Source organism: Zootoca vivipara, chromosome 7, assembly GCF_965207765.1.
Source record: "Zootoca vivipara chromosome 7, rZooViv2.hap1.1, whole genome shotgun sequence".
Classification (NCBI taxonomy): domain Eukaryota; kingdom Metazoa; phylum Chordata; class Lepidosauria; order Squamata; family Lacertidae; genus Zootoca; species Zootoca vivipara.
Window position 1 is genome coordinate 50,174,578 of NC_142590.1, and position 23,811 is coordinate 50,198,388.

The following is a 23,811-nucleotide window of genomic DNA, read 5'->3' on the forward strand; positions in this document are numbered from 1 at the left end:
AGTGTAGCCACAGAGCAACTATAAAAGAAGCTAGGAAGGCGCACACTGTCATTGCAGGAGGAGGTTCACTAGAGATCTGCTAGCAACAAGTAAGACTCCACAAATCAACTTTACCATACTCCAATACAAGGAGAAATAGTAAGTACTCTACATTACACTGCTATTTTTAACCTGTTGGGCTTAAAACTCTATATACACTTACCAGAATATAAGCCCCATTGAACTTATTTCTGAGTAGACATGTATAGGGTTGCACTGTTAAATATTTTCTTACAACTAATATTTAATGAAGATATTGCCTGTTCTATGTAGCTATACAAATATATCCCAAATATATTATTGACAAAATCTGTCAATAGGCGATTATAGTACTGGAAAAATTGAACCAATGGCTTGTGCCATTCAGGATGTATTTTGTGTACAGTATTCACATATTTCTTGAAAACCAGTTCTGGTTCAGATCAGAATATTTGTTTTGTTCGCCCCAAAAGCAAACAATTTTATATACATATTATGCTATTGATTTTCATAGGCAATACTAACCTGAGTGAAGATTGCAGTAATATATTTATGACAGGAATATTTGGAATATATATTTAAAAGATGGTTTTCTATTGTTCAAATTTTGTATCCTAATATACAAATTATTTGGTTTTTGTTGTCATAGTAAATATGAAAAGGCAAAGAATAATATTTCTTTAAAAATTATATATTTCAGGCCAATACTTCCTATCTGCCACTATGATTTAATTTTACTATCGATTATTTAAGTGGAATATGTTATAGTTGCAAGTTGCATTTCAATGTCCATCTTATTTCTTCTTGTTTAACAGTTTACAAGACAGAAGATGCTTTTGTCCCAAAGATATCTACAGATGGTGACATTTTTGTCCATTTTTTTTCTTGTTTGGTTTGCAACATGTCAAGAAACAAAAACGTAAGAATATTTTTTAGTTAAATTTTTGATAAGCTTTATTTTAATATGATGGGTTTTTTTTTGTTTTTTTTTACTGTGTTGACTTTTGGATGTAAAACGTTAACATTGCAGTAATGCTTTACAATATGTATTTTTCTGAAGGAGATCACCGTGCAAACAAATGTTTAGCATCATTTGTAATTTTTAAAATGATTTTTCTTTAAAATGTGATAAATTTGAAAGATACTTTTAAAAACAAGTATCCTGTACTGAAAGTCACAAGATAGCTCAGGGAAAGGGCAAAGTCTTCCTGTTGTTAGAGCTTTCCAAGATGGTTTCAAAAACCATAAAGAGATATTCTGTTCATTCCTAGATAGTGATGATAAGGGCGAGAAAGCTACCTCTTTTAACATGTCAAAGCACAAATCCATAGCAAAATCAGAAACAATGAAGACAGCTACAAACTGTATGTTATTCACATGTCTGTCCTGTTCACATATATTAGCCTGGTTTAGATATAATGGGAAACCAGTTGCTCACCACATGAGTGAGCCCACATGAACCTCAGGCTCACATGGTCTGCTGGTCATAAGGTTAGTACCTCTTTCTACAATCTCTTCAGCCTGGGCATAAAGAGGAACTGCGGCTTGTTTAAAAATGGAAGCTTCCAATCTCCTTGTGGCCACGGGAGAGAGATGCATAGAAACTCGAGACTCGTACTCTTTCATGGAGTAGGAAATCATGGTTTCCCATTATGTCGGAAACAGGCCAAAGTATGTGGAAGTCTTGGCATGAAAATGGGTGCATGGATCAGGAAATATGACTCCCCCCCCTTTTTTACCTCCCTGCACTCCATCAGTCCAGGCACTTTTCTCCTAGCCGAGTTTATGGAGCAGGGAGTACACCACAACTTTATTGCAAAGGTGGAGCACAATGAACAAATGAACAAATGTGACTGCCATCATCATGTCTAGCATAGGACACAGGAGCATATTTATAATGAATCAAGCCATTGGTCCATCCAGCGAAGCATTCTCTATATACTGACTGGCAGCCCTAACCACTCTCCAAGGTTTTAGGCAGGAGAGGTGAGGTAGTGGGGAGGTCAGCATGGTACAAATGCACTGGCAGAGCCAATCAGAGGCATTTGGTGGTGTGTTTGCACCGCACTGACCTCTATGCCACTCTACCCCTCAAACACAGATGTTGGAAGGTCAGGTGCCACCCTCATCCATGCTGTCCACAACTGGATAGGAGTCTTTCCCAGTCCTACCTGCAGATGCTGTTTAACCTTGAATGTTTTGCCTGCAAATCATGTGCTCTACCACTGACTTATGATCCTTTCCCAAGTATGGCCCTCAGTGGGCTCTCTTTGGTCAGTGGTACTATAATGAACAGACAAGTTCTGTGAATAACAACTAGCTATGCCACCTTAGTTTTATCCTGCAAAAAAGTCACTGGATAGAAACTATAATGCAATAACCTGAAACAGCCATGTGAACAGTGACAATGCTGATATGCTTGTACAGTAATCTGTCTTTTCATATATTAGTTTAAAGTTGGTTGTGCACCTATCAGTGATTAACCTTTACTGAATTTTAGGTTTCCCAGTTTGAAACAACTCCAAGTTGTTCAACACTGAAAAGCCATCTAATATTTGCTAGAGGGTAGCCATGAAAAGATTTCTTAGCAAGGGACAGGAAAGTAAGAAACATCCGTGCAAATTCAGACTGGAAAACATTCAGATTCCATTGAATTCAGTGGAACATATTCCAAAACAAGCATGCATAGAATTGTAGCCTTACAGTCCAATCCTATATATGCCTACTTAGAAGTAAGCCCTACTGAGTTCAATGGAACTTATTCTGAGATAGTGTTTATAGGATTCCAGCCCTAAAGAATTTAGAATAAAGGCAGATGAGGAGCTGTGGGACAATGACTTGCATGGCTTTGGGGACTGTCAACTTTGCATTGATCAGTCCAATTCTACAAAGAAAATAAGAAATGCAGATGTCAAACGTCTGAAGTGGTCAGCACTGGTTCAGACCCAGGAATACCATACACTAATTTTGCAAGCAGTTAGATGGCACCAGATAGTTCAACAAGGTTGGACACAATCCCTTTGTGATCTTGGTTTCCTCATCTTTAACTAATATATTTGAAATGTTTTCTTGCTTTGTTGTGAATGTGTTTCTGCTTCTCAAGCACAGTACTGGCTTTTTCACATTTCAGTAAGAGAGGAGTGGCAGAATTCCAGTTCTTGCATAATAAAGGAAATCTCCGTGAAGAGTTAAACCGACTGATTTGGCTCCACCAAGCCATGGGAGGAGTGCACACAGCCGTGGGCAGGGACATCCCGCAAGCACACATTGTATGGACCTCACCAAAGAACCAAGACCTCTCCGATCTCTCTGATGGAACTGGCAGAGAAGAGTCTCTAGAAATGATGAAGCAACTGCTGCTGGGATTGCTGGAGAAGGAAGAGCCTTTTGCTGTCCTCAGGAAAACAAATGTGTTGCAATATCTAAAGAATGTAAAAGGTAATCAGGACCTGCAAGATCTTTCTGACATATTTCAAGGTGGAGATCAAGATGGCAAAAGAAATCCCAGCACCCAGACATAGATTTTCTGACTGAACCTATTGCAGTCCATCTGCTACTTGAGATATATACACTGAGGGAGATCAAAAGAAAAGGTGATTAACAAAGAAAATGTGCATTTGTGCCATTTACTACTCCTTCGCATTGTTGAAAGGCAGCTTCACTAAGGGCCAGAACATTCCCCCCTTATTCCGATTATTATACAGGAATGTGCAGGGCTTAAAAGTTTCCTTTCTAGATAGCACAAATATTTTATAACTCTTAGCAATATTGCCATGGGCTATATATTATTATTGCTACTTCACTCCTTTGCATTTGTTGAACAATATTATTGAGGTATCTGTGTATTTGTGCATGCAGGTTCTGCTGGGGTATGTGGAAAGTATTCACTCTTTGTCCCTTATACGCATTTCTTGCTTCCACCCAGGGGCGTAGCCAGGATCAAAATTAGGGGGGGCAAGGGGCAAGGGGCGGGGCCAAGGCACGGGAGGGGAGGGGCCACAGTGGGGCAAGGAAAGCCATGGTCGTTCAGGGGCGAGGGGGCGCCAGGATCAGCCCGAAATCGGGCTGCTCCGACCCCCTCCTCCACCTCTGCGACCGGCAGGGGTGAGGGGGCGCCAGGATCAGCCTGAAATCAGGCTGCTCCGACCCCCTCCTTCCCCTCCTCAACCGGCAGGGGCGAGGGGGCGCCAGGATCACCCCAAAATCGGGCTGCTCTGACCCCCTCCCCCCCTCGAACGGCAGGGGTGAGGGGGCGCCAGAGGGGGCGCAAAGTGTTTGGCTGGCTTTCCCTCTACCCGCCCCACAGCCAGCAAGGGAGAAGGGAGACGTCCCTTCTAGCTGGCTGGCTGTGGGGCGGGTGGAGGGAAAGCCCCAGAGCTGCGCAAATATACATATTTTTAAATGTAAAAACATTCTGCTGCAACTCTGAAGATGTGGATAGATCTTTATTTCGGCTATAAGCCCACAGAAATAAACATAAAAATACTGAAGTTGTGGAATTGGAAGCAACTGGTTGCAAGTAACTGGTTAGCTGCGTGAACAAAATATTTTAGATACTACATACCTCTGGAAGAAGTATGCTGAGGGTTCCCACTTTCCAGAGGGATGAAAAGGTTTTGTCAGAAGAGGTTCAAAGTCTATTGGACTCAGTCCGGAGGGCCTCAGACTCTTAATCTCAGGGTCATGGGTTCAAGCCCCACATTGGGCAAAATATTCCTGCATTGCAGGGGGTTAGATTAGATGACCCTCGCGGTCTCTTTCAACTCTACAATTCTATGATAGATAAGAGGTGCAGATTGCATTAAAAGTGGGTTAAATACAGCTCCCTGAGGAGTCTCTAGTCTAAACACAACCCTGCATCCAGGTTTCTCCTAATCCTAGGAAAGTGGGTAATTATAGGGGTCAACTTTCACTTAAAGAGACAGTGCTGTTAAGTCACTCTACCTGAATACAATACAGAAACCATATTACACAGATGGTGAATGTAACAATTTAAAATGGGCTCATACTGATGCACAATATGAAGCTCTGTTGTACACCACTGACATTCAGTGTATAATCAACGATTGGCCATGAGCAGGTCGCAGACTGGTTAGATTTTGGTTGTCTAAGCACCAGATACTAAACCACCTTGCAGATTTTGTTTGGGGGGACTCTGCCTGAGCGTCTTATTACTTAATGTGGGACAAGTTTGTTTTTTCTAGCTTGCTTGTTTTTTTCTTTTGCAAATACATTTGTATTTTATATCTCAATTTTCCCCTGGAAAATCTCTGACGGCTATCATAAGTAGAGGCTGGATCTGGCCTTCACATCCCATTTTTGTCATGAGCAAGGAGACTGGTTTCTTAGTTTCTAATGCCATATTTCAGATCTAAACTAGTTTGGGGAAACATATACAAAATTCTGAATGCAAAATTCTAAATACAATTATTAGCAAATAAGCCCCGTTGAACACAGTGTGACTTATTCCCAAGTCAAAAAGTGCAGGGCTGAGATGTTATACAAAGCCACCTTTGTACATTCCAAAGGAGTAATAAATGGCAAGAACACATTTTGCCCTTCATATTTAATAATAATATGTTAAACAATATGTACAAATGCTAAAATACATATGTAGTATTGCTATAGCTTTGTTAATCGGTTCACTGAAAACATTCAAGGTTTCAGTTACTTTAAATATAACGCTTAAGCTGTATTAATCCTTTGATAATGATGAAATGTTGATAGATCATATTTTACAGTGATCCATTTTAAACAAACTGTCCATCCTCAGTGTTATGGAACACATTAAGATATATGTTTTTTGCATGGAATTTATCAAAATGGTGTATATCATTAATGCTGGAAATCTAAATAAAATAAAGCAAGATTATATTTTGCTAATAGCTTACGCATTTTTGAAGAAAATGGAAAAGTTTTTAAATGCCATTAAAATGAAAAAACACTGGATAGCTATGTTGGCAGCAACAGGGACTTCCACAGCTATGTACAATTTGCTGTCACTGTTCATCTGAGTTATAATATCAACCTGTAAGTGGATTTAAAAGTAGAATTGGAATTTTCATCTGAGGCTATATACAGTACATATTAGCAGCTTAAAACACAGCAAATTTGTTCTCCGCATTCCCCTTCAAGTCACATTTACACATTTACACCCAAGAAGCGGCAGGGGTGTCTTCACGCTATGCATATTACAGTACCTGTTTGGTTTCCCATGCCTTCAGCTTCCTGCAACTGCTATTCTTGAAGCCTCAAATACACACCTCAGCTGAACCATAAAGTGATGGTTGCTTGTTTCAAAATTTAGTCTTTAGAGCATCAACTTCCTCAATTCATGGATATTAACGAGTAGGGACCAGAGGTTCTTCATAGGGTTAGTAGACACAGAGTAGGGCTTATGATATGTATCAAGTCTTCTATTACAGTAGTTGCATAAATCCATTGTCTAGAGTTCTTCCCTCAAGTGCCTGTCTCAGAAGATAGATCATCAGGACAAAAAGAGAGCTGAAGTAAACTATTGCCCTTTGTTCTTCTGGAAATGGGTTTTAAAGAACTGCATGTTTTTTAAAAATTCAACAGAGGTGGCCAAGCTAGCCTCTTGCAGGAAAAACCAAGTCTTTGGGCACTTTACGTACAGTTTTGTTTTGGCATAGGCGTCTGACAAAGTAGGCTAAAGTCCACAAGAGTGCATGCCGGATAAACCTGGCATATGGCGTTTTTACAGTGCCACAATACAAGCAATTAAAGCAAACGTTTTTGGTGCGATCTGATAAAACTAGTGAGCATCACTATTTCCCCATTTGTGCAGTTCCAATGTCTGGAAAAGCAGAGAAAAGCCAAATGCAAGAACTGTACTGTGCAATGATCAGGAACAAGGCAGGTTCCTGTCTCTTGAAAAGACAGCATAAGAACTCTCGGATCTTTTGAAATTACTGTAATACTGTACAATCTTTATGTGGATTTGGGATTGTGGAAAAACACCCTGAGGAACCAACGAGCCTTCCTGACTTGCTTTCCATATATGAAAGCGTCGATTCATCCCTAACTGGGAGCTCTGTGGGTGGAGTGTCCTTGAACAGATATTTTCCTTCTAAATAAACGTGCGTGAGCCCAGGCTCGACGGTGACAGTCCAGAACACCCGCGCAGTGCGATTCTAAGCGCGGAATCCAAAGTACTTCTGAGCAAAACTGTTAAAAAACCGCAACCCTCCCCTTAACTTGGGAGCAAACGCCCTCGTGCCGCGTTGACTTCCGCGTAAGCAAGCGGAGGGCGAGTCGGAGGAGGAGGCCGCTTTGCGCCGCCCGGGAAACAGTTGCCAACTTCCTCATACGCCGAAGGAGCAGCTCGCAGCAGCCACGAACTTCGCGGCCCGCTCGCCGAGGCGCTAGAGCGGCAGGCGGCGCATGCGCAGCGCCGGAGGCTAGGCAAAAGTGCGGCGGCCCCGCCTCCTCGGGCTGCGGGCGGGGAACGGGTCCATCAGGCGAGCCTCGCCCCTTGAAGAGGGCGGCGCCGCGGCCGGGAGAGAGAAAGAGCTCTTCTGCGCATGCGGGCTGTGCCAGAGTTTCCAGTCGGCGCTTGTCCGGTCGCGGGCTCCAGCTTTCCTTTGGGGTTGGGGGGGACTGAGCGGGGAGCAAGGGGCGGGGCTCGGCCTCTGGGAACTGTTTCTCCCAGTCTCTCTGCGGTGTTTGTCGGCTGGGAAGGCATTGGACGGCGGGGGCTCCTCGGCGCCGCTCCCAGAAGGGGGTCTGGTGGTAAGCGTCTCTTCCTCCGGTTTTTGCTCTTAATCTCCCCCCAAAAAAAGTTATTTCCCCCCCCCCTCAGGCTGAGCTGCCTCCCAGGGCGCCATCCTGTCCCGCCCCCTCTTGCCAGGTAGGTACTTTTGTACGTAGCATCCACAGAGGGGAGGGGAGACGCCTCAAGTTGCCCCGTCCTCCTCCTCCTCCTCCTCCTCCTCCTCCTCCTCCTCCTCCTCCTCCTCCTCCTCCTCCTCCTCCTTCCTCCTCTTGAGTCTCCTGCCTCCCCCCCCCAAAAAAAACCATCTTCTTCTTGACCACATAGATTCCTGCCTGCTAGGTTTTTAGCGTGACGCCTGACTCTGCCTTTCCTTCCTCTGTTTACACCTGCTCGCCTCTTCCCCCTCGCAAACTTCTGTGGAAAATGGACCTCGTGCTCGTTTTTCCTTCTTCATCTTCTCCTTGTCGTTTCTGCTGGCGAGTGAGGCTTTTGCTGACTTACTTGAGGAGAGGGAATTGCTCCCGGGTAAATGTGACTAGGAGTGTAGCAGCTCCTTATAGTTAAGTCTCCTGGGATTCTAGTCATTGTATAAGCCCTACATGTAAAAAGCACATTTCTTGCCCCTTCCTGCCCCCCAAGCGCTGGGAACTGTATTTTGTTAAGGGTACTGGGAATTTGCAGCTTTAGGAGGGGTAAGTTGCTGTTGCCAGGATTCTTTGGGGGGAAATGTGCGTTGAATGCATAGGGGAAGACTTCGCTTTGAATTCTAGTAGGCCCCACCTGTGTTGTACATTTAAAGCTGTACCGTGCCACTTAAAAACATCCGTGGATCTCCCCCAAAAGCATTCTGGCAATTGTGGTTTGTTAAGCATGGTCAGAGTTGTTAGAATACCCCTATTCCCTGCACAAAGCTACAATTCCCAGAGATCCTGAGAACTGTAGCTCCTTGAGAGGAACAGGGGTCTTCCTAACAACCCTTAACACCCATAACAAATTTTGTGGGAAGCCAGGGCTGTGTCATGCGGCATGATCCTGTAACTGGCATGATAGGCTAGGTACACTGCAGATGGGCCATAGTGACACTCTGGTCCTTGGGGATGATGATAATTTTTTAAATGGGAAATTTCAACTGGCAAAAAGGAGTTGCAGTTGCCTAGTATCACGAAGAGAGATAATTTATATTATGTACAGCTTTTCTTGGAAGGGAGTGCACCATAAAATGATTGCATTCAAAGAGCCATGCGAGCAAAATACTCACTTTAATTAGTTTAAAGAATTATTTTATATAACCTTTGGTTAGTTTGGTGAGAAGTTCTGATGAAATTGGGAAGGTTTTAAAAGCAGTTGCAATTGTTAACAACTAAAGCAAGCGTGCAAGAGCTAATTGGTTCTAGGTCAGCTAGTTACACTGTGAAGAAAATAGGAACAGAAACTTTTGTTTCTCCTGTCATACAAGGAAAAATACTGCTTGGAGGTAAGCCCCATTGAAATCACTGGGACTTATCTCCAAGTAAATTTGAGCTGAAAATTCCTGATTAGAATCTTAGTTGGAAGGATTAAAAACCATCTAGTCCACTTCTACTTAGGTATATTATCAGCTACTGTAGTTATCTGTGATAACTAGGTGGCAATCCATTTTGTGCTTAGAAACCTCCAACAGTTCTTTGCCTTGTGTTGCAGCCTGTTCCACTGTCCAGCAGTTCATATGGTCAGGACAATCCTTCTTTCCAAAGTGTAATCAATATTCCCTTTCCCTGACTCTACAGCAACAGAAACAAATTTGCTCAGTCTTTGTGGACAGCCCTGCAGATATTGTCTCTTACTCAATAGAAGCAAGTTCCAAGGAAATAAATGTGGCTTGTGCTGTGTTTGTAAATACTTTTACATGGAAATACGTACTATGATTGGTTTAAGACATGTTGGTAGAATTTTAATTGACGAGATGAAAGTAATAAGAGACTTAACATTTTTAATGCAACCTGAAAATGTCATTCAGAGACATAATAGTTATCATATTTCTTTCCTCCTTGTTCATAAATTATGTAGAAAAACAGGAAGTCTGACTTGTACAATTATTTTGCAACATTGTGGCATTTTACATTTGTAGCTTCCAGTTTGGGCATATTGTGTTTTGCAAAGCTTTTGTTCATTTTAAAACTGGCTCCTTTATTTAAATTTAAGCCATCATGTAGTGTAGTTTTCTTGCTTCAAGGTTTAGGATCACATATATTTTCTAATTTTTCTCTTCCAGGAACCATGGCGATGACTGGCCCAGCACCTTGTTCATCTATGAGCAACCACACCAAGGAGCGAGTTACAATGACAAAGGTGACATTAGAAAACTTCTACAGTAATCTGATTGCGCAGCATGAGGAACGAGAAATGAGGTAAATATCCCAGCTGCATGAAAACGGAAGTAATGCTATTTTCCTTATACTGTATCATGATTTAAGAAACAATGGATGCCACAAATACACTGATCATCTTATCCTGCTAGAAGTTTTGATAACACTTTTAAGTCCTCAAAAAGCCTTTAATAAAATACTTCAGATCATATATTTCAGTGCCCATGCTATCCTCTTGTTGTGCATTTCAAGAAAGGCATATGTTGCAGATGCTTGATGAAAACTAGTAGCAGCATTTTCCTGGAATGAAAGTTGTTTCTCTCTCTCTAGTGTTAGGTTTTATTTTTATTTCAGTGTGTCCAGTATAAACAGTTTTTATTGCGAAATGCGCTTGGCTCTACTGTGTACTATAATCAAAAGCAGCCTCTCTAAACACATTTTACTCCCTCCTGGATTTCATTCCCTTCTAAGTATTGTATTTTATATTTATCTGTAAAATATATTAACTACTTCCTGCTACAAGTAGTGGTCAAATGTGCTCAGTAAATATATATATATATTAATGCATAAAAACATTGTTCCAATTTAGCTTTCCCTTATTTGAAATATTTAACAAACACCCCTCTCTACATTCTGTTGAATGCCAGTTGGAACATAGGTCCTTGAAGGTGAAGCCACCACTGAAAAACGCACCTCTCTAGTGGTTACCCGTTTCCCTTCACTTGGTGGGGAAACTCCACCAACGTCTCTCTAGATGTTGTAGTTGAAAGCTTATTAGCTTATCAATGAGAAGATCAGTTATAGAAATAGTTTGTCACTGCTGCCAGTCTTTTCCTATGACATCCAGCCATGTGAAATCTTTGTTAGGATATGCTGCCAGTTCACATGGAATAACATTCCTGCATTGCAGTGGGTTGTACTAGATGACCCTTGGGTTCCCTTCCAACTCTACAATTCTATAGTTCTAACCGTGAGGTACATTTGATTGTGTGTGCTTGACTGGTACCCTGGAACAGTGTTTCCTTTCCCCCACCCCGGATTCTATTGGGGGACCACTTCAGGTTTGCTGATGATCTTGAGGGGGGGGGTGCTTCATGTTTTCCCCCTCTGTTGTATAATTTGTAATGTGCTGTGCTAGATGCTGTCTTTTTATTGGTTTTTTATTTCTTGTATTTTTTTGTATTACAATTTGCATTCTATGGAATTCAAATTATAATACAGTAAAATATAATAAAAGAAGCAGCAATACAATACAGTTTAAAATCAACATACAGTAATAATTTAACGTGGACATGCTGAAGACCACCTGCATGAAGCTCACAGGAACCCTTGCCTCAGAATTCTATTGTAAGGAGTTTCAGTTCTTTTGAAATACATTGTCTTTGAGCAATTTCCTTGAAAGGCCTTACTAAAATGCATCAGATCTACTCCCTTCTATATCCTCCTTAAATTTATCCAGCTTTTTATTTGCACATACAGAATAACTAAAGGTTTATTAAGCTGACAGGTTGGTTGGAATTGAAGAGACTGATCATTTTCATAGAAATGGAAGTAGTTTATAGTCTAAGAAGCTCTCTATAGTGTTTCAAAGGTCATTTTATATGTTTAATGAAATTCTTATGCTTATTTTCTTCTATAATTCTGTGAGGTTAATGCAGAAATGAAGTCTTTCCCACTTTTTACGTTCTACTGCTCCACCCAGTGACAAATGCAGTTGTGTTGTGCACTATGGATTGGGTATTAGATTGGCTGCGATGATGTGGCCTCTGTTTTTGCCAGCTATCTCCTGTGAGCCCTTTCCCACCACAGACGCACCTTGACCTGGCAGTAAGGTATTTGATGGTTGATCTAAATCAGGTCTTGATACCTTCCAGAAGTTGCTCACCCTGCAATCAGTTTGTACGTCCTTTTTATTATAAATGATTAAACTCTGCTCTTGTTTTGTGCCCCTTTTCTTTACAAAAGACTTAATTTGTATGATGCAAATGCACGATAAGAGCAAATTTCCTGTTCATTTTGCAGAAGTTGAAGCAGAAGCAGGGTGTTTATCTTGATTGCTGTGTGCATTAAGAAATGAAGCCTTGGAATTCAGTGTTCCAATTCCTGGCAGCTCTATTCTGTGCTGAAGTTGTATGCATGAACTTATGGAGACCTCATTCAAAAACTTTATTCTTTTTTTTCCAGACAGAAGAAGCTAGAAAAGGTTATGGAAGAAGAAGGCTTAAAAGATGAAGAGGTATTACATATGCTGAAACTGGCTTTCTTGGTGCTTGTTTCCCATCACCCCTAAATTATTACTATTATTATAAATGATTTAAAGTTATTACCTGCCCTTCATGCTAAGGTCACAGGACGGATTACAACAATTTAAAATACAACATTAAAAATAGTTTAGAAACATACAATTTTGGAATGCAGCCACAAAAAGAAGGGAGAGTCCTAAAAATATGCACCTTAGGTGTCAAAGACCAGAGTAAAGATAACAAGCTTTTGCTGTGAATGATTCTGGTTTAGCTGTTGATTTTTTTATTTTTTTTAAATAAGAAATGACATTAACCTTTCCCCTCCATTTTTGAACAACTAGAAAAGAATGAGAAGATCAGCACACGCCCGAAAGGAAACAGAGTTTCTGCGTCTAAAAAGAACAAGACTTGGGTTGGAAGACTTTGAATCTTTAAAAGTAATAGGCCGAGGAGCATTTGGAGAGGTAAGAGTTCAAAATGAAAGACTAATAATAATAAATTATTTATACCCCGCCCATCTGGCTGGGCTTCCCCAGCCACTCTGGGCAGCTTCCAACAAAATATTAAGATACAGCAATCCATCAAACATTAAAACCTTCCCTAAATAGGGATGCCTTCAGATGTCTTCTAAAAGTCTGGTAGTTGTTGTTACAGGTAGGTAGCCGTGTTGGTCTGAGTCGAAGCAAAATAAAAAAATTCCTTCAGTAGCACCTTAAAGACCAACTAAGTTTATATTTTGGTATGAGCTTTCGTGTGCATGCACACTTCTTCAGATACCAAGTTGTTGGTAGTTGTTGTTCTCTTTGACACCTGGTGGGAGGGTGTTCCACAGGGCAGGTACCACTATCGAGAAGGCCCTGGTTCCCTGTAACTTGGCTTCTTGCAGCGAGGGGACCACCAGAAGGCCCTCGGCGCTGGACCTCAGTGTCTGGGTAGAACGATGGGGGTGGAGACGCTCCTTCAGATATACTGGACCGGGGCCGTTTAGGGCTTTAAAGGTCAGCACCAACACTTTGAATTGTGCTTGGAAACGTACTGGGAGCTAATGCAGGTCTTTCAAGACTGGTGTTATGTGGTCTCGGCGGCTGCTCCCAGTCACCAGTCTAGCTGCTGCATTCTGGATTAGTTGTAGTTTCTGGGTCACCTTCAAAGGTAGCCCCACATAGAGCGCATTGCAATAGTCCAAGCGAGAGATAACCAGAGCATGCACCACTCTGGCGACGCAGTCCACAGACAGATAGGGTCTCAGCCTGCGTACCAGATGAAACTGGTAAGCAGCAGCCCTGGACACAGAATTGACCTACGCCTCCATGGACAGTTGCGAATCCAAAGTGACTCCCAGTCCGTGCACCTGGTCCTTCAGGGGCACAGTTACCCCATTCAGGACCTCCACACCCACTTGCCTCCTGTGCCCCCAAAATAGTACTTCTGTCTTGTCAGGATTCAACCTCAATCTGTTAGCCACCATCCATCCTCCAACCGCCTCCAGACACTCACAAAGGACCTTCACTGGTTCTGATTTAAAAGAGAGGTAGAGGTGGGTATAATCCGCATATAGTATAGACAGCCAATGTCTGACCCTCCAACACCACCAAACAGCTGTGGGTTCCTCTTATCATCCAGTTATTAAATGCAAATACACAGAGTTTGCTTTCAGGGCAAGTATCCCATCAATAAAAGTAGTTTCTACACTTCGGAAAAAGATGTTAGTAATTTGAAAATCTTCTTAAGGTAATGGACAATTGGACATAGTTGATTTGTTAACATTGAACACAGTTGGCCAAATGAAGTGTAGTTTTATGCTGAGCTCCTTAACAGTTATCTGGTAACACCTGTTTCCTACATGTAGTTATTTACAGAATTCAGGTAATGCTCTAAGCAGCAGCAGTATCTTACTGGCTTTCCTGAACATCATCTAATGGCTAACAGTATAATGTTGTTGTTTTCCAAACTTAACTGTCTTAATATCCTGTGTCTACACCTTTTCTAAGTTGCTCTATTCCACTGTAGTGCTATAGTAATAATAATCTGCTTTATTTATACCCATTATCCCAATATTTTGGGTGTACCCTAGGCCTGTCTCAGTTATATGTATTCACCGTATCTCTTATTGTAATTTATTATGAAGGGTAGCATTGTCATGAATGTTAGCCAGGAAGGAAAAATAATAATTGACTCAATGCCAGATAGTGTTATGCTCCATAGCAGTTGAAAACTAGATAGACTACACTGGTAGGTACAGAAGGCTCAATATATTGTCCAGTCATCCCCAAAACAGAGCACTTTCCTCCCCTAATTCTCCTTTCTGTAACTGTTTGTCTTAAAGAGCCAGCCTGGTGTAGTGGTTAAGAGTGGTAGACTCGTAATCTGGGGAACTGGGTCCTTGTCTTCACTCCACCCAGCTGTTGGGTGACCTTGGGCTAGTCACACTTCTTTGAAGTCTCTCAGCCCCACTCACCTCACAGAGTGTTTGTTGTGGGGGAGGAAGGGAAAGGAGAATGTTAGCTGCTTTGAGATTCCTTCGGGTAGTGATAAAGTGGGGTATCAAATCCAAACTCCTCTTCTTAAACAAAATGGCTGAAAGGGGTTTTAATATGTGCATTGTTTTTGCACAACTTCTAGGTGCGGCTTGTTCAGAAGAAAGATACAGGGCATGTGTACGCAATGAAAATACTACGGAAAGCAGATATGCTTGAAAAAGAGCAGGTAAATACTGATTCCTAATGAGAGTGCGCAGATGTCAAAAGTAAGGATGTGCAAGCAATGTGGAGTTCTTCTTTTCTGCTGGAACCATTAGACTCATGATGGGATATCTTAAATTATCATTTTGTGGGAAAATTTGGAATGCATGGAAGGCAGAAGAGAACCTTCCGGGAAAAAGAAACTCTGTAATCACCAAATGGAATGTGATAACTTTGATTTTAAGTTTTTCCAGCTTGTGGATGAGATGTTTTTGAACCTGTAGTTCCAACTCTCCATCTTTATCTAAATTTAATTGAGCATTTAGTATTTATTAGGCAAAAAATGCAGTTGTATGCACAGTTATTAAAGAGTAAGTCTCTTTGAAATTAATGGGGGTTGTTCATAGAAAGCCTCCACGGGATCATGGTGTAAGTCTTGTGTTAGAATTTTGAGCATCAAAAGTTGAATACATGTGTCCTGATCAATTTTCATGTGTGTTCAGGTATGAATATGATGCTATAGAAGGAAAATGAAATTCAGAATTCTTCCCTTAACCATTTCAGCCTTTGACTTAAATTCCACTTGCATGTGTCCCAGTGAAGTGCACTTTTGTCTGTATCCCATGTCTGAATTAATTTTGATGAAGGCAACATGGAGGTTGTCAGAAGGCACTTACCTATTTAGAGGCTTCAGCTGCAAATTAAGAAACCTTTTGCTTGCGCTGATGGATACAGTGTTTTCACACTAGCAATATTTAATTATTTTAGGATTTATAATCATTCTCTCCTTCTAAAATGGAGATACGAAGACAGTTTATAAAATATAAAAACCCACAACTCATTTCAAATGGCATTGCTAAGTCAATCCATGGCTAAGCATGAACAAGAAAGTAGGTGGGAACTTGGATGAAAAATCATAGCTGCTCTGCTCCTCCCTTGTCCTGCTGCTGCCACACTACCCAGAGCCAATTCTTAATTTGAATTAGCATCGCTAAGGGTTTGTCTCACTCCACAAACCGTGAGTGGTAAGCCAAGAACAAACATGGGCTGAAGCTCATTTGTCTGGAAACTGTGGGCCTGGGTTTGGACATAGCCGTAAGCCAAGCTATGGCTTAGCTCTGAATAGCACAGCAGCAGGACCAGGAGAGAAGCAAAGGGGTCATGATCTTTCCTCTAAATACTCACACACTCCCTCGTTCACACTTAGCCATAATTTGACATACTGTAACTTACAAACCAGGCCAATGCCAGTATCAGTAAAAATGCAAAAAACACCTAAACTGAAAACAAGGGCTTGCTAGAAAAGTTTTCAAACAACAGGAAACTAGCAGAACAGGATATAAACCTAATCTTTCTGGGCAGAGAGTTAATATACCGGGTGCCATGACACAAAAAGCATTCTTGTATAGTGGGTGGTAACACACTTCTTAAGGCAACAGAATGCATAAAAGGGCTCTGCAAGATATCGGAGGGCAGAGAGACTAATGGGAAGAAAAAGTGCTTTTAGACAACTTGTCCTTAGCTATTGTGGGCTTTAACCTAGATACTCAGAAACAGACCAACCATCAGTGCAGCTGATAATAGCAAAGGGGTAACATGTTTCTGAAAGGTAAAGGTAAAGAGACCCCTGACCGTTAGGTCCAGTCACGGACAACTCTGGAGTTGCAGCGCTCATCTCACTTTACTGGCCACAGCTTCCGGGTCATGTGGCCAGCATGACTAAGCCGCTTTTGATGAAACCAGAGCAGCGCACGGAAATGCCGTTTACCTTCCCACTGGAGCGGTACCTATTTATCTACTCACACTTTGACGTGCTTTTGAACTGCTAGGTTGGCAGGAGCAGGGACTGAGCATCAGGAGCTCACCCCGTTGCGGGGATTCGAACCACTGACCTTCTGATTGGCAAGCCCTAGGCTCTGTGGTTTAGACCACAGCGCCAGCCAGGTCCCTTTTCTGAAATGTAGTGATGGTCAAATCTTTAGCAGCAGTATCCCGCATTAACTGAAAGTTCTGAACATTTTTCAAGGGCAGCCCCAGCTGAGCCCTCTTAACTAAGTGGCTGCTGGTGGTAAGAGGAGGGATTTGCTCATTTTAAAATTTCATTTCCTGTTCCCAGTTGGGATGGGTTTACAGCCCATTGCCTGTACCTTGACTCACTTGACTGGGCAGCACCTGTGCTTCTGGCATGCACCATTCTGCAATCTGAAATGTAACTAATATTAAAAATTAGTTGCCATTTGGGGACCTCTTGGGTTATGAGCAACATTTGCAAATATTGTGTAAATATTTCTTTAATTGCAACTTGCTTCTTTTTTTCTTTTTCTTTTTAAATGTATCCATCTCCAGGTTGGCCACATTCGAGCAGAACGTGACATTCTAGTGGAGGCAGACAGTTTGTGGGTTGTCAAAATGTTCTATAGTTTCCAGGATAAGCTGAACCTCTACTTAATTATGGAGTTTCTGCCTGGAGGTAATTATTTTGAACTTCTGGGTCATCTCATACTGCTTGATATTATTGTGAATGCTGACTACATGACAAGTTATATGCCCCATTTTGAAATGCACTAATCACTGATTAGCATGTATTGAACAATTTACAATCTAAAGTGATGTACCCACAGTCTATAGTGAAACTATAGGAAAGGCAGTTTTTGAGCATGTGAAATCCACTGATAGTGAAGGAGTCCCACTCCAGGTTGACTTTTGCTCTTTATTGTTTATTGGTCAGGGTGTTCATGTGAGTTTTTGAGGGAGAATATTACTGTTTTAACCAAATGACCTACCCACTTTACTGCTCAATAACTTTTCAGAGCTATATCCAGACTTTCATTTTTACTTGTTATTGACAGAAATAAGTTGAGGCTGACTCATGCAGGAATTTGATAAAATTGTGTTTATTTATGTGGAAATTAGAAACATGAACTTGTTAGAAGGAAACTTGGTGAAATTGAGGGCATATTCAAAAGGCCACTCTGCTATTTTAGGCTGCTATATTTATGATGGAATGGGCATCTACTTTTGGCTAATTCAGAATCCTTTACCAGCAGTTGCAAGGAGTAAAGCATGCAGATTTTCCAGGACATAATGTAATTCTGTCTATGATGCTATTTCCTTGCCTGTGTAGGAAAGAAAATAGACTAAGTAGCTATTTAAGAAGTAAATGAAATAGCTCTGAGGAAAAAGAGACTTGGAATAGAAGATGGTGTATCTTGGAATTTAGGCCAAGCTAAAAGGACAACCAGATATGGCATTACAAAGAAACTGAATACAACTTATCTTCATTTCCTGTTCTCTGTACATGCAGGTGATATGATGACATTATTGATGAAAAAAGATACCCTAACAGAAGAAGAAACTCAGTTTTATATAGCAGAGACTGTGCTGGCTATAGATTCAATTCACCAGCTGGGTTTCATTCATCGTGATATCAAGCCAGATAATCTCCTGTTAGACAGTAAGGTATGAATATTTACTGTAAGCTGTTTCAGGGACTATTAAAAATATTTATTATTATTAATTTATGAATCCCCTTTTACAGACATCTTAAGGTGATTTTCAATCATACAATTAAAAACGGGGTTGAACTAGATGACCCTTGGGGTCTCTTCCAACTCTACAGTTCTATGATTCTATAATAAAGATAGGTTTGAAAACAATATAAATAAACACACAAGGCAGAGATCTCATATTTTATTACTGCTGTGTTAATTTACTTTGGAAACCCCAAGGACAGAAATGGGAGACTAGTGTTAAATAGCTTAGATGCATAAAATGACCTGCTCAGAGACCTTGTTGCCACAGTAATGTGTGGTATGTCATGCATGAGCCAGAAGAAGGTACCTCTATTAAATCCAAAACCCAGGAGGCCTCAATAGCATGTGTTTCCCATACCACCAGCCAGACTAGAGAAATAAATTATGGAGTTCTAGTTAGGATTCCTGGCATTCATGCTTTGGGTGTTGAAGAAGAGTCATGACATTTTATTTTGGTTGTTTTTGTTGTTGTTCGCCTGCTTCTTGTACATATTCTCAAAATTTCTTAAGTGAATAGTTCCATTCATGCACAGCATGTATCACCAAGCTCTCTTGGCCACAATTACCCAAGGCTCTGAATGAGTTGGTCAGATAGTCATTTTATCTTGCTAGAAACCTGCTCTTAAAATCAAGGCCAGTTCTGGCTTTAAAAACCATGGTCAAACATTCAGTACCTGAACTCCTTAGATCTAGTTACAGGTACAGTAGGTAGCCGTGTTGGTCTGCCGTAGTCGAAACAAAATAAAAAAATTCCTTCCAGTAGCACCTTGGAGACTAACTTTGTGGTCCATGGGGTCACGAAGAGTCAGACACGACTAAACAACAAGAAGTTGCTACTGGAAGGATTTTTCTTAATTATAAAATGTTATATAAAATTTGTTAAATAAAAAACATTAAAAATGAGGTTGCCTTGTATCTCCTTATTTTTTGCTTGTTTCTTGACATGTAGGGCCATGTGAAACTATCCGACTTTGGTCTTTGCACTGGACTTAAGAAAGCACACAGAACAGAGTTCTATAGAAATTTGAGCCACAACCTTCCTAGTGACTTCAGTAAGTTGTGTTGTACCTAAAACTTCTTTTGAGCTTGTTGCTTGGCAGAAGTATTGATAGCCTTGCAGTCTTAAGACAGGAATCAAAATGATAAATGGGACAAAGAGGGGAGAAGAAAACAAGCAAGCTTGATAATCGGTTCTTAAAATTACACGGAGTTCTTATAATGACGAGCTTGAGTATAAACAGTTGCAGGGGAGCCAAATGGCACTGGCAATCTCAGCGGACTTGATGAAATGACTCTGTAGGCTCATCTCTCCCTCTGCTGCAGCTTGATGGAATGACTGCTGCTAAATGATATCTGAGGGAGGCCTCAAAATACTGCTTTTGCAGAAATGCAAAGCAAGATAGATACCGGTATCTACTGAAGATTTTAAGTGTAGCCACCAAAGAATAAATTGTCTGTAACTAGAAGGAATAATACACATCCACTTTAATAAATATGGAGCCAATTTGGAAATGTATGCAAATGAATGCTGAACTTTCATCTTGCTGTCGGTCACATATAACTTTTATTTATTTTTACTGTGCTATTCTAGCTCTCTTTCACATACTCACCCTCTCATGTACACATGCACATTTCTGGGTTGTATGGGGTGGGGAGAGGGAGCATAGTGGGATTCAGGGGAATATGTTAAAAGTAGGGAGCTATTGTACAAAAAAGTAAACCTCATCAACACTTCATTGAAACAGAGCCATTAAACGCAAAGCTAATAATATTACTACCTGTCTTCTATCTTTAGCTTTTCAGAACATGAACTCCAAAAGGAAAGCAGAAACTTGGAAAAGAAACAGGCGGCAGCTGGTAGGTATTGCTCTGTCTAGAGATTCTTCCCTCTGTGTAGAGATCATGTCATACTTTGTGTTTAAGACCTTGAAGATCCTGCTGAGAAATCAGTATGTAATGCATACTTGTTTTGTCTCCGCCACTTGTTCTCATCTAGGGAAATAGAACCATAGAGTTGGAAGGGATCTCAAATGTAACCAAAGGCTTAGATCAGGGGTAGGGAAACTTTTTGGCTCCACCAGCCTGATCTTTATCAGGATTTGTTTTGCAGGCCAGATTTGACAGGTGGGATTGCCCAACTGTCAGTCACATGTCATCACTATGGCACACGATTGGTAGGCAAGTTGTGTCTCCCTCCTGTCGAAATTACTTGTGCAGGGTTCCCAAGTGATGTTGGAGGGTTAAACAGGCAGTTGCAGGGAGGCTTAAAAGCCACATGACTGCTTTATACTCCAGATGTCAGGGGTTCAAAGGGGGAGTATGGGGAGGCTTGCAAAGAGTAGCACTGCTTCCTCCAACTTGAGCAAGGTGCACTTGGTTGGGAGCACTCCTTGCTTCATAAAAAGAACAATTGAGAGCTCGCTTTAAGCTCCTTTGAAGCCCCACCCTTACTCGCCTCACAACTGACATTTTAATATAATTTTGACTTTCCCAAAACAGCCTGGCAGGCGAAATGGGGAGACCTGGGTGGGGGAAGGGACACGTTTGGCCTGCAGGTCAGAGGTTCCCCATCCTTGGTTTAGATTGCTCAAATCATAATTTCATGGCAGCAAAGGAGGCATAGTAGGGCTTTGTTTATGGCCGGAGTATCACATTGCCCTCCAGCATCCTGAAGTAGAGACACAAATTTGTTTGCAGACTTGTTCATTAATAATGACTGCAGAAGTCATTGTTCCACACATTTTTTTCTGGATATTCCCTGTGCTCATTGATAAGATACAACAGAAAATGTGTAACAGATGATGTTTGATTACAGGCCTTCTCTACAGTGGGAACTCCAGATTATATTGCTCCAGAAGTCTTTATGCAGACAGGCTACAATAAGCTTTGTGACTGGTGGTCACTTGGGGTCATCATGTATGAGATGCTAATCGGTAAGAAAGAACCATTCATGTATCTAAGAATAAAAAATATGATATTGTGGATCATTGCCCCTCACCTAGCTTCTGAATAGTATGTTATATATAATACTGCTTTTCTTCTGCTTGGCTACTTTTATCTGGATTTTTATATGCAATTGTGGTGCTTGACCTTAAAATAAATTTTAGAGGGTAGAAGATGATAGCTGCATGTGGACTTCATTAATCACTAATCAGAACTTTCATAACTTTCTCAGGTTACCCTCCTTTCTGTTCAGAGACTCCTCAAGAAACTTACAAGAAGGTGATGAATTGGAAAGAGACCCTAATATTCCCTCCAGAAGTTCCAATCTCTGAGAGAGCCAAGGATCTTATTCTAAGGTACCAGATCATTATCTGCTGTCATCAGATACAAGATTTCTCAACTTTGTCTGCAAGTTTGGGCTACCACTTTGTGATCTTATACAAAAATAAGTTAGGCTTCCATATTTTAAAAATTGTGTAGGTAGCGCACTATCATTCAGGAGTATTACTTTTAAAAGTTGCTTAGGCAAAGCATCTCTGCTCTCTCCTTATTTCATATTGCTTCTTACTTTATTCCTTTTCATAAGCACTTGCAACAGTTGTCTGCCCCAGAGAGCACATAACTTGGGCAAATGCTTTAGCCTAGGTACCCACAAGGAACCCCTCATCAACTGCAGCACCATTGCTACTTCATGGTGGGTTTTCAGGAATGTGGGAACCTCTCCTGTGCTGCCTCCAGCTTCTTTGGCCAGCATAAAGCGACAAATTTATTCCCTTATGTATTGTGTATGTTGCAGAAGAGGATGGTCATTCTCCCTTATGTTGAACCTCCAGCAAATGTCAGGATAGAGCGAGAGAGAATTGTGCGGCTTCTAAACTTCATTGAATCCCAGTTTTAGAGGCAACTTTCCCCTAGTTTCTAATGTTCTGTGCACTGGAAAATATTAAGTGGATGTCTGAACTCTGTGTTGCACAGAAATTCAGGAGAGAGTATTACTGCTTGATATGCCTGGAAGCCGAAGCACATTAAACAGAACAGAAAAAAAGAAACAAAACATTGAAATTATTGCAATTTATTACATTGTGAGATATTGAAACATTGGGAAACATGTATCATAACAAGTGGCATTAAGCAGTCCATATCTCACTGGAAGAGACATGGAATTGTAGTGGTGTGATTAATATGGCATAAAAATGTTCTGGAGCCTCACAACTTCAGTAATGCACAGAGGGCTTAGGAAGGGGAACATGATCCTTATGACCAGATGCCTAGAGGAAAATCAGAGTTATGCAGCTGTTGCACTGCTCCCAGTGTTTTGGGGACGGGGAAATACTGTGAAGTGGCTTTAAAAACAAGGCTCATTAACCCCACACAGATACTAAGGTTTTTTTCTTACAGTATATGGAGACCTGCTCTAGAGACTTCCATTGAAAAAGAATTCCATTTACTTTGAATTGTATTTGTTTTACTGTCAACTGTTCCCTTTCCCACTTAGTAGTTTGTTTCCCCGCTTTTTGAATATTCTATGCTGCCTTTTTTTGTCTGCAGATTTTGCTGTGAATGGGAACACCGAATTGGTGCACCAGGTGTTGAAGAAATCAAAACAAACCCCTTTTTCGAAGCCGTTGACTGGGAGCATATCAGGTACAATGTTTTATTTCTTCTAGGACAACTTAAAGAAAAACTTCTTTAATTTTTTCTAATTCAGTTGCTTAGTGTGCAGTAATTCCCTATGAGCAAGGCAAAGTTTGAACTTCAGAAGCACCTCTGACATAGATTTTGATTTTTCGTACTTACTTGCATTATAAACTCTAATTGAGAATGATTCTTAATAGGGAGAGACCAGCGGCAATATCCATAGAAATCAAAAGTATTGACGATACTTCAAACTTTGATGAATTTCCGGAATCTGATATCCTTAAACCAGCAGGTAAATATTTCCACTTTGGTTTTTATTTCTTTTTTATGTAGAGTTTTAGCTTTAATCTCTCTTTCAAAAGTAGGTATTTCATATAAAATAGTTCATAGTCTACTGCAGGCTCAGTTTTGCATATCCTCATGCTCTCACTTCCATTATGTTTGAGCTTGACCTGCTGAAAGGGTTTTCAGGAAAGGGCTTTGTCTAATTTTAGAAGAACAGTCCAAAATCCAATATAGCCAGGTAAGCCATCACAGTTAACTGCATGTATTCATGGTTAACTCTGTGTTACATTGTGGCCAAAGTGTCTAGTGACCTAATTTTGGGCTTTTTTCTGCTTCTGGTATTGTTAAATCAATTTTCCCTCTTTATTGATAGTTTTGAAGCATTCTCTG

The 23,811-nt window shown here is 40.9% G+C and overlaps 2 protein-coding genes and 1 long non-coding RNA gene across 3 annotated transcripts in view; 2 read left to right on the forward strand and 1 right to left on the reverse strand.

Moving 5' to 3' along the window:
- Positions 1-3,664, forward strand: LOC118089101 (parathyroid hormone 4-like). The gene is made up of 3 exons (XM_035123516.3): positions 1-138; positions 834-937; positions 3,149-3,664. Exons 2-3 carry the CDS (start codon positions 849-851, stop codon positions 3,537-3,539), a joined length of 480 nt encoding a protein of 159 aa, XP_034979407.1. The 5' UTR covers positions 1-138; positions 834-848; the 3' UTR covers positions 3,540-3,664.
- Positions 947-7,402, reverse strand: LOC148685072 (uncharacterized). The gene is made up of 2 exons (XR_015951074.1): positions 6,219-7,402; positions 947-3,440 (listed from the first exon to the last, which is right to left on the reverse strand). It is a non-coding gene; the product is annotated as an uncharacterized LOC148685072 (long non-coding RNA).
- The window catches only part of STK38 (serine/threonine kinase 38), a 20,713-nt gene continuing 4,247 nt past the window's right edge, over positions 7,346-23,811 (forward strand). Inside the window, exons 1-13 of the mRNA XM_035122006.3 lie at positions 7,346-7,770; positions 10,005-10,140; positions 12,283-12,334; positions 12,683-12,805; positions 14,964-15,047; positions 17,369-17,492; positions 18,327-18,481; positions 19,505-19,607; positions 20,351-20,412; positions 21,371-21,488; positions 21,731-21,854; positions 23,047-23,142; positions 23,334-23,428. Of these exons, the coding sequence (XP_034977897.2) occupies positions 7,563-7,770; positions 10,005-10,140; positions 12,283-12,334; positions 12,683-12,805; positions 14,964-15,047; positions 17,369-17,492; positions 18,327-18,481; positions 19,505-19,607; positions 20,351-20,412; positions 21,371-21,488; positions 21,731-21,854; positions 23,047-23,142; positions 23,334-23,428 (1,480 nt within the window). The 5' untranslated portion in view covers positions 7,346-7,562. The remainder of the gene's footprint in view (positions 7,771-10,004; positions 10,141-12,282; positions 12,335-12,682; positions 12,806-14,963; positions 15,048-17,368; positions 17,493-18,326; positions 18,482-19,504; positions 19,608-20,350; positions 20,413-21,370; positions 21,489-21,730; positions 21,855-23,046; positions 23,143-23,333; positions 23,429-23,811) is intronic.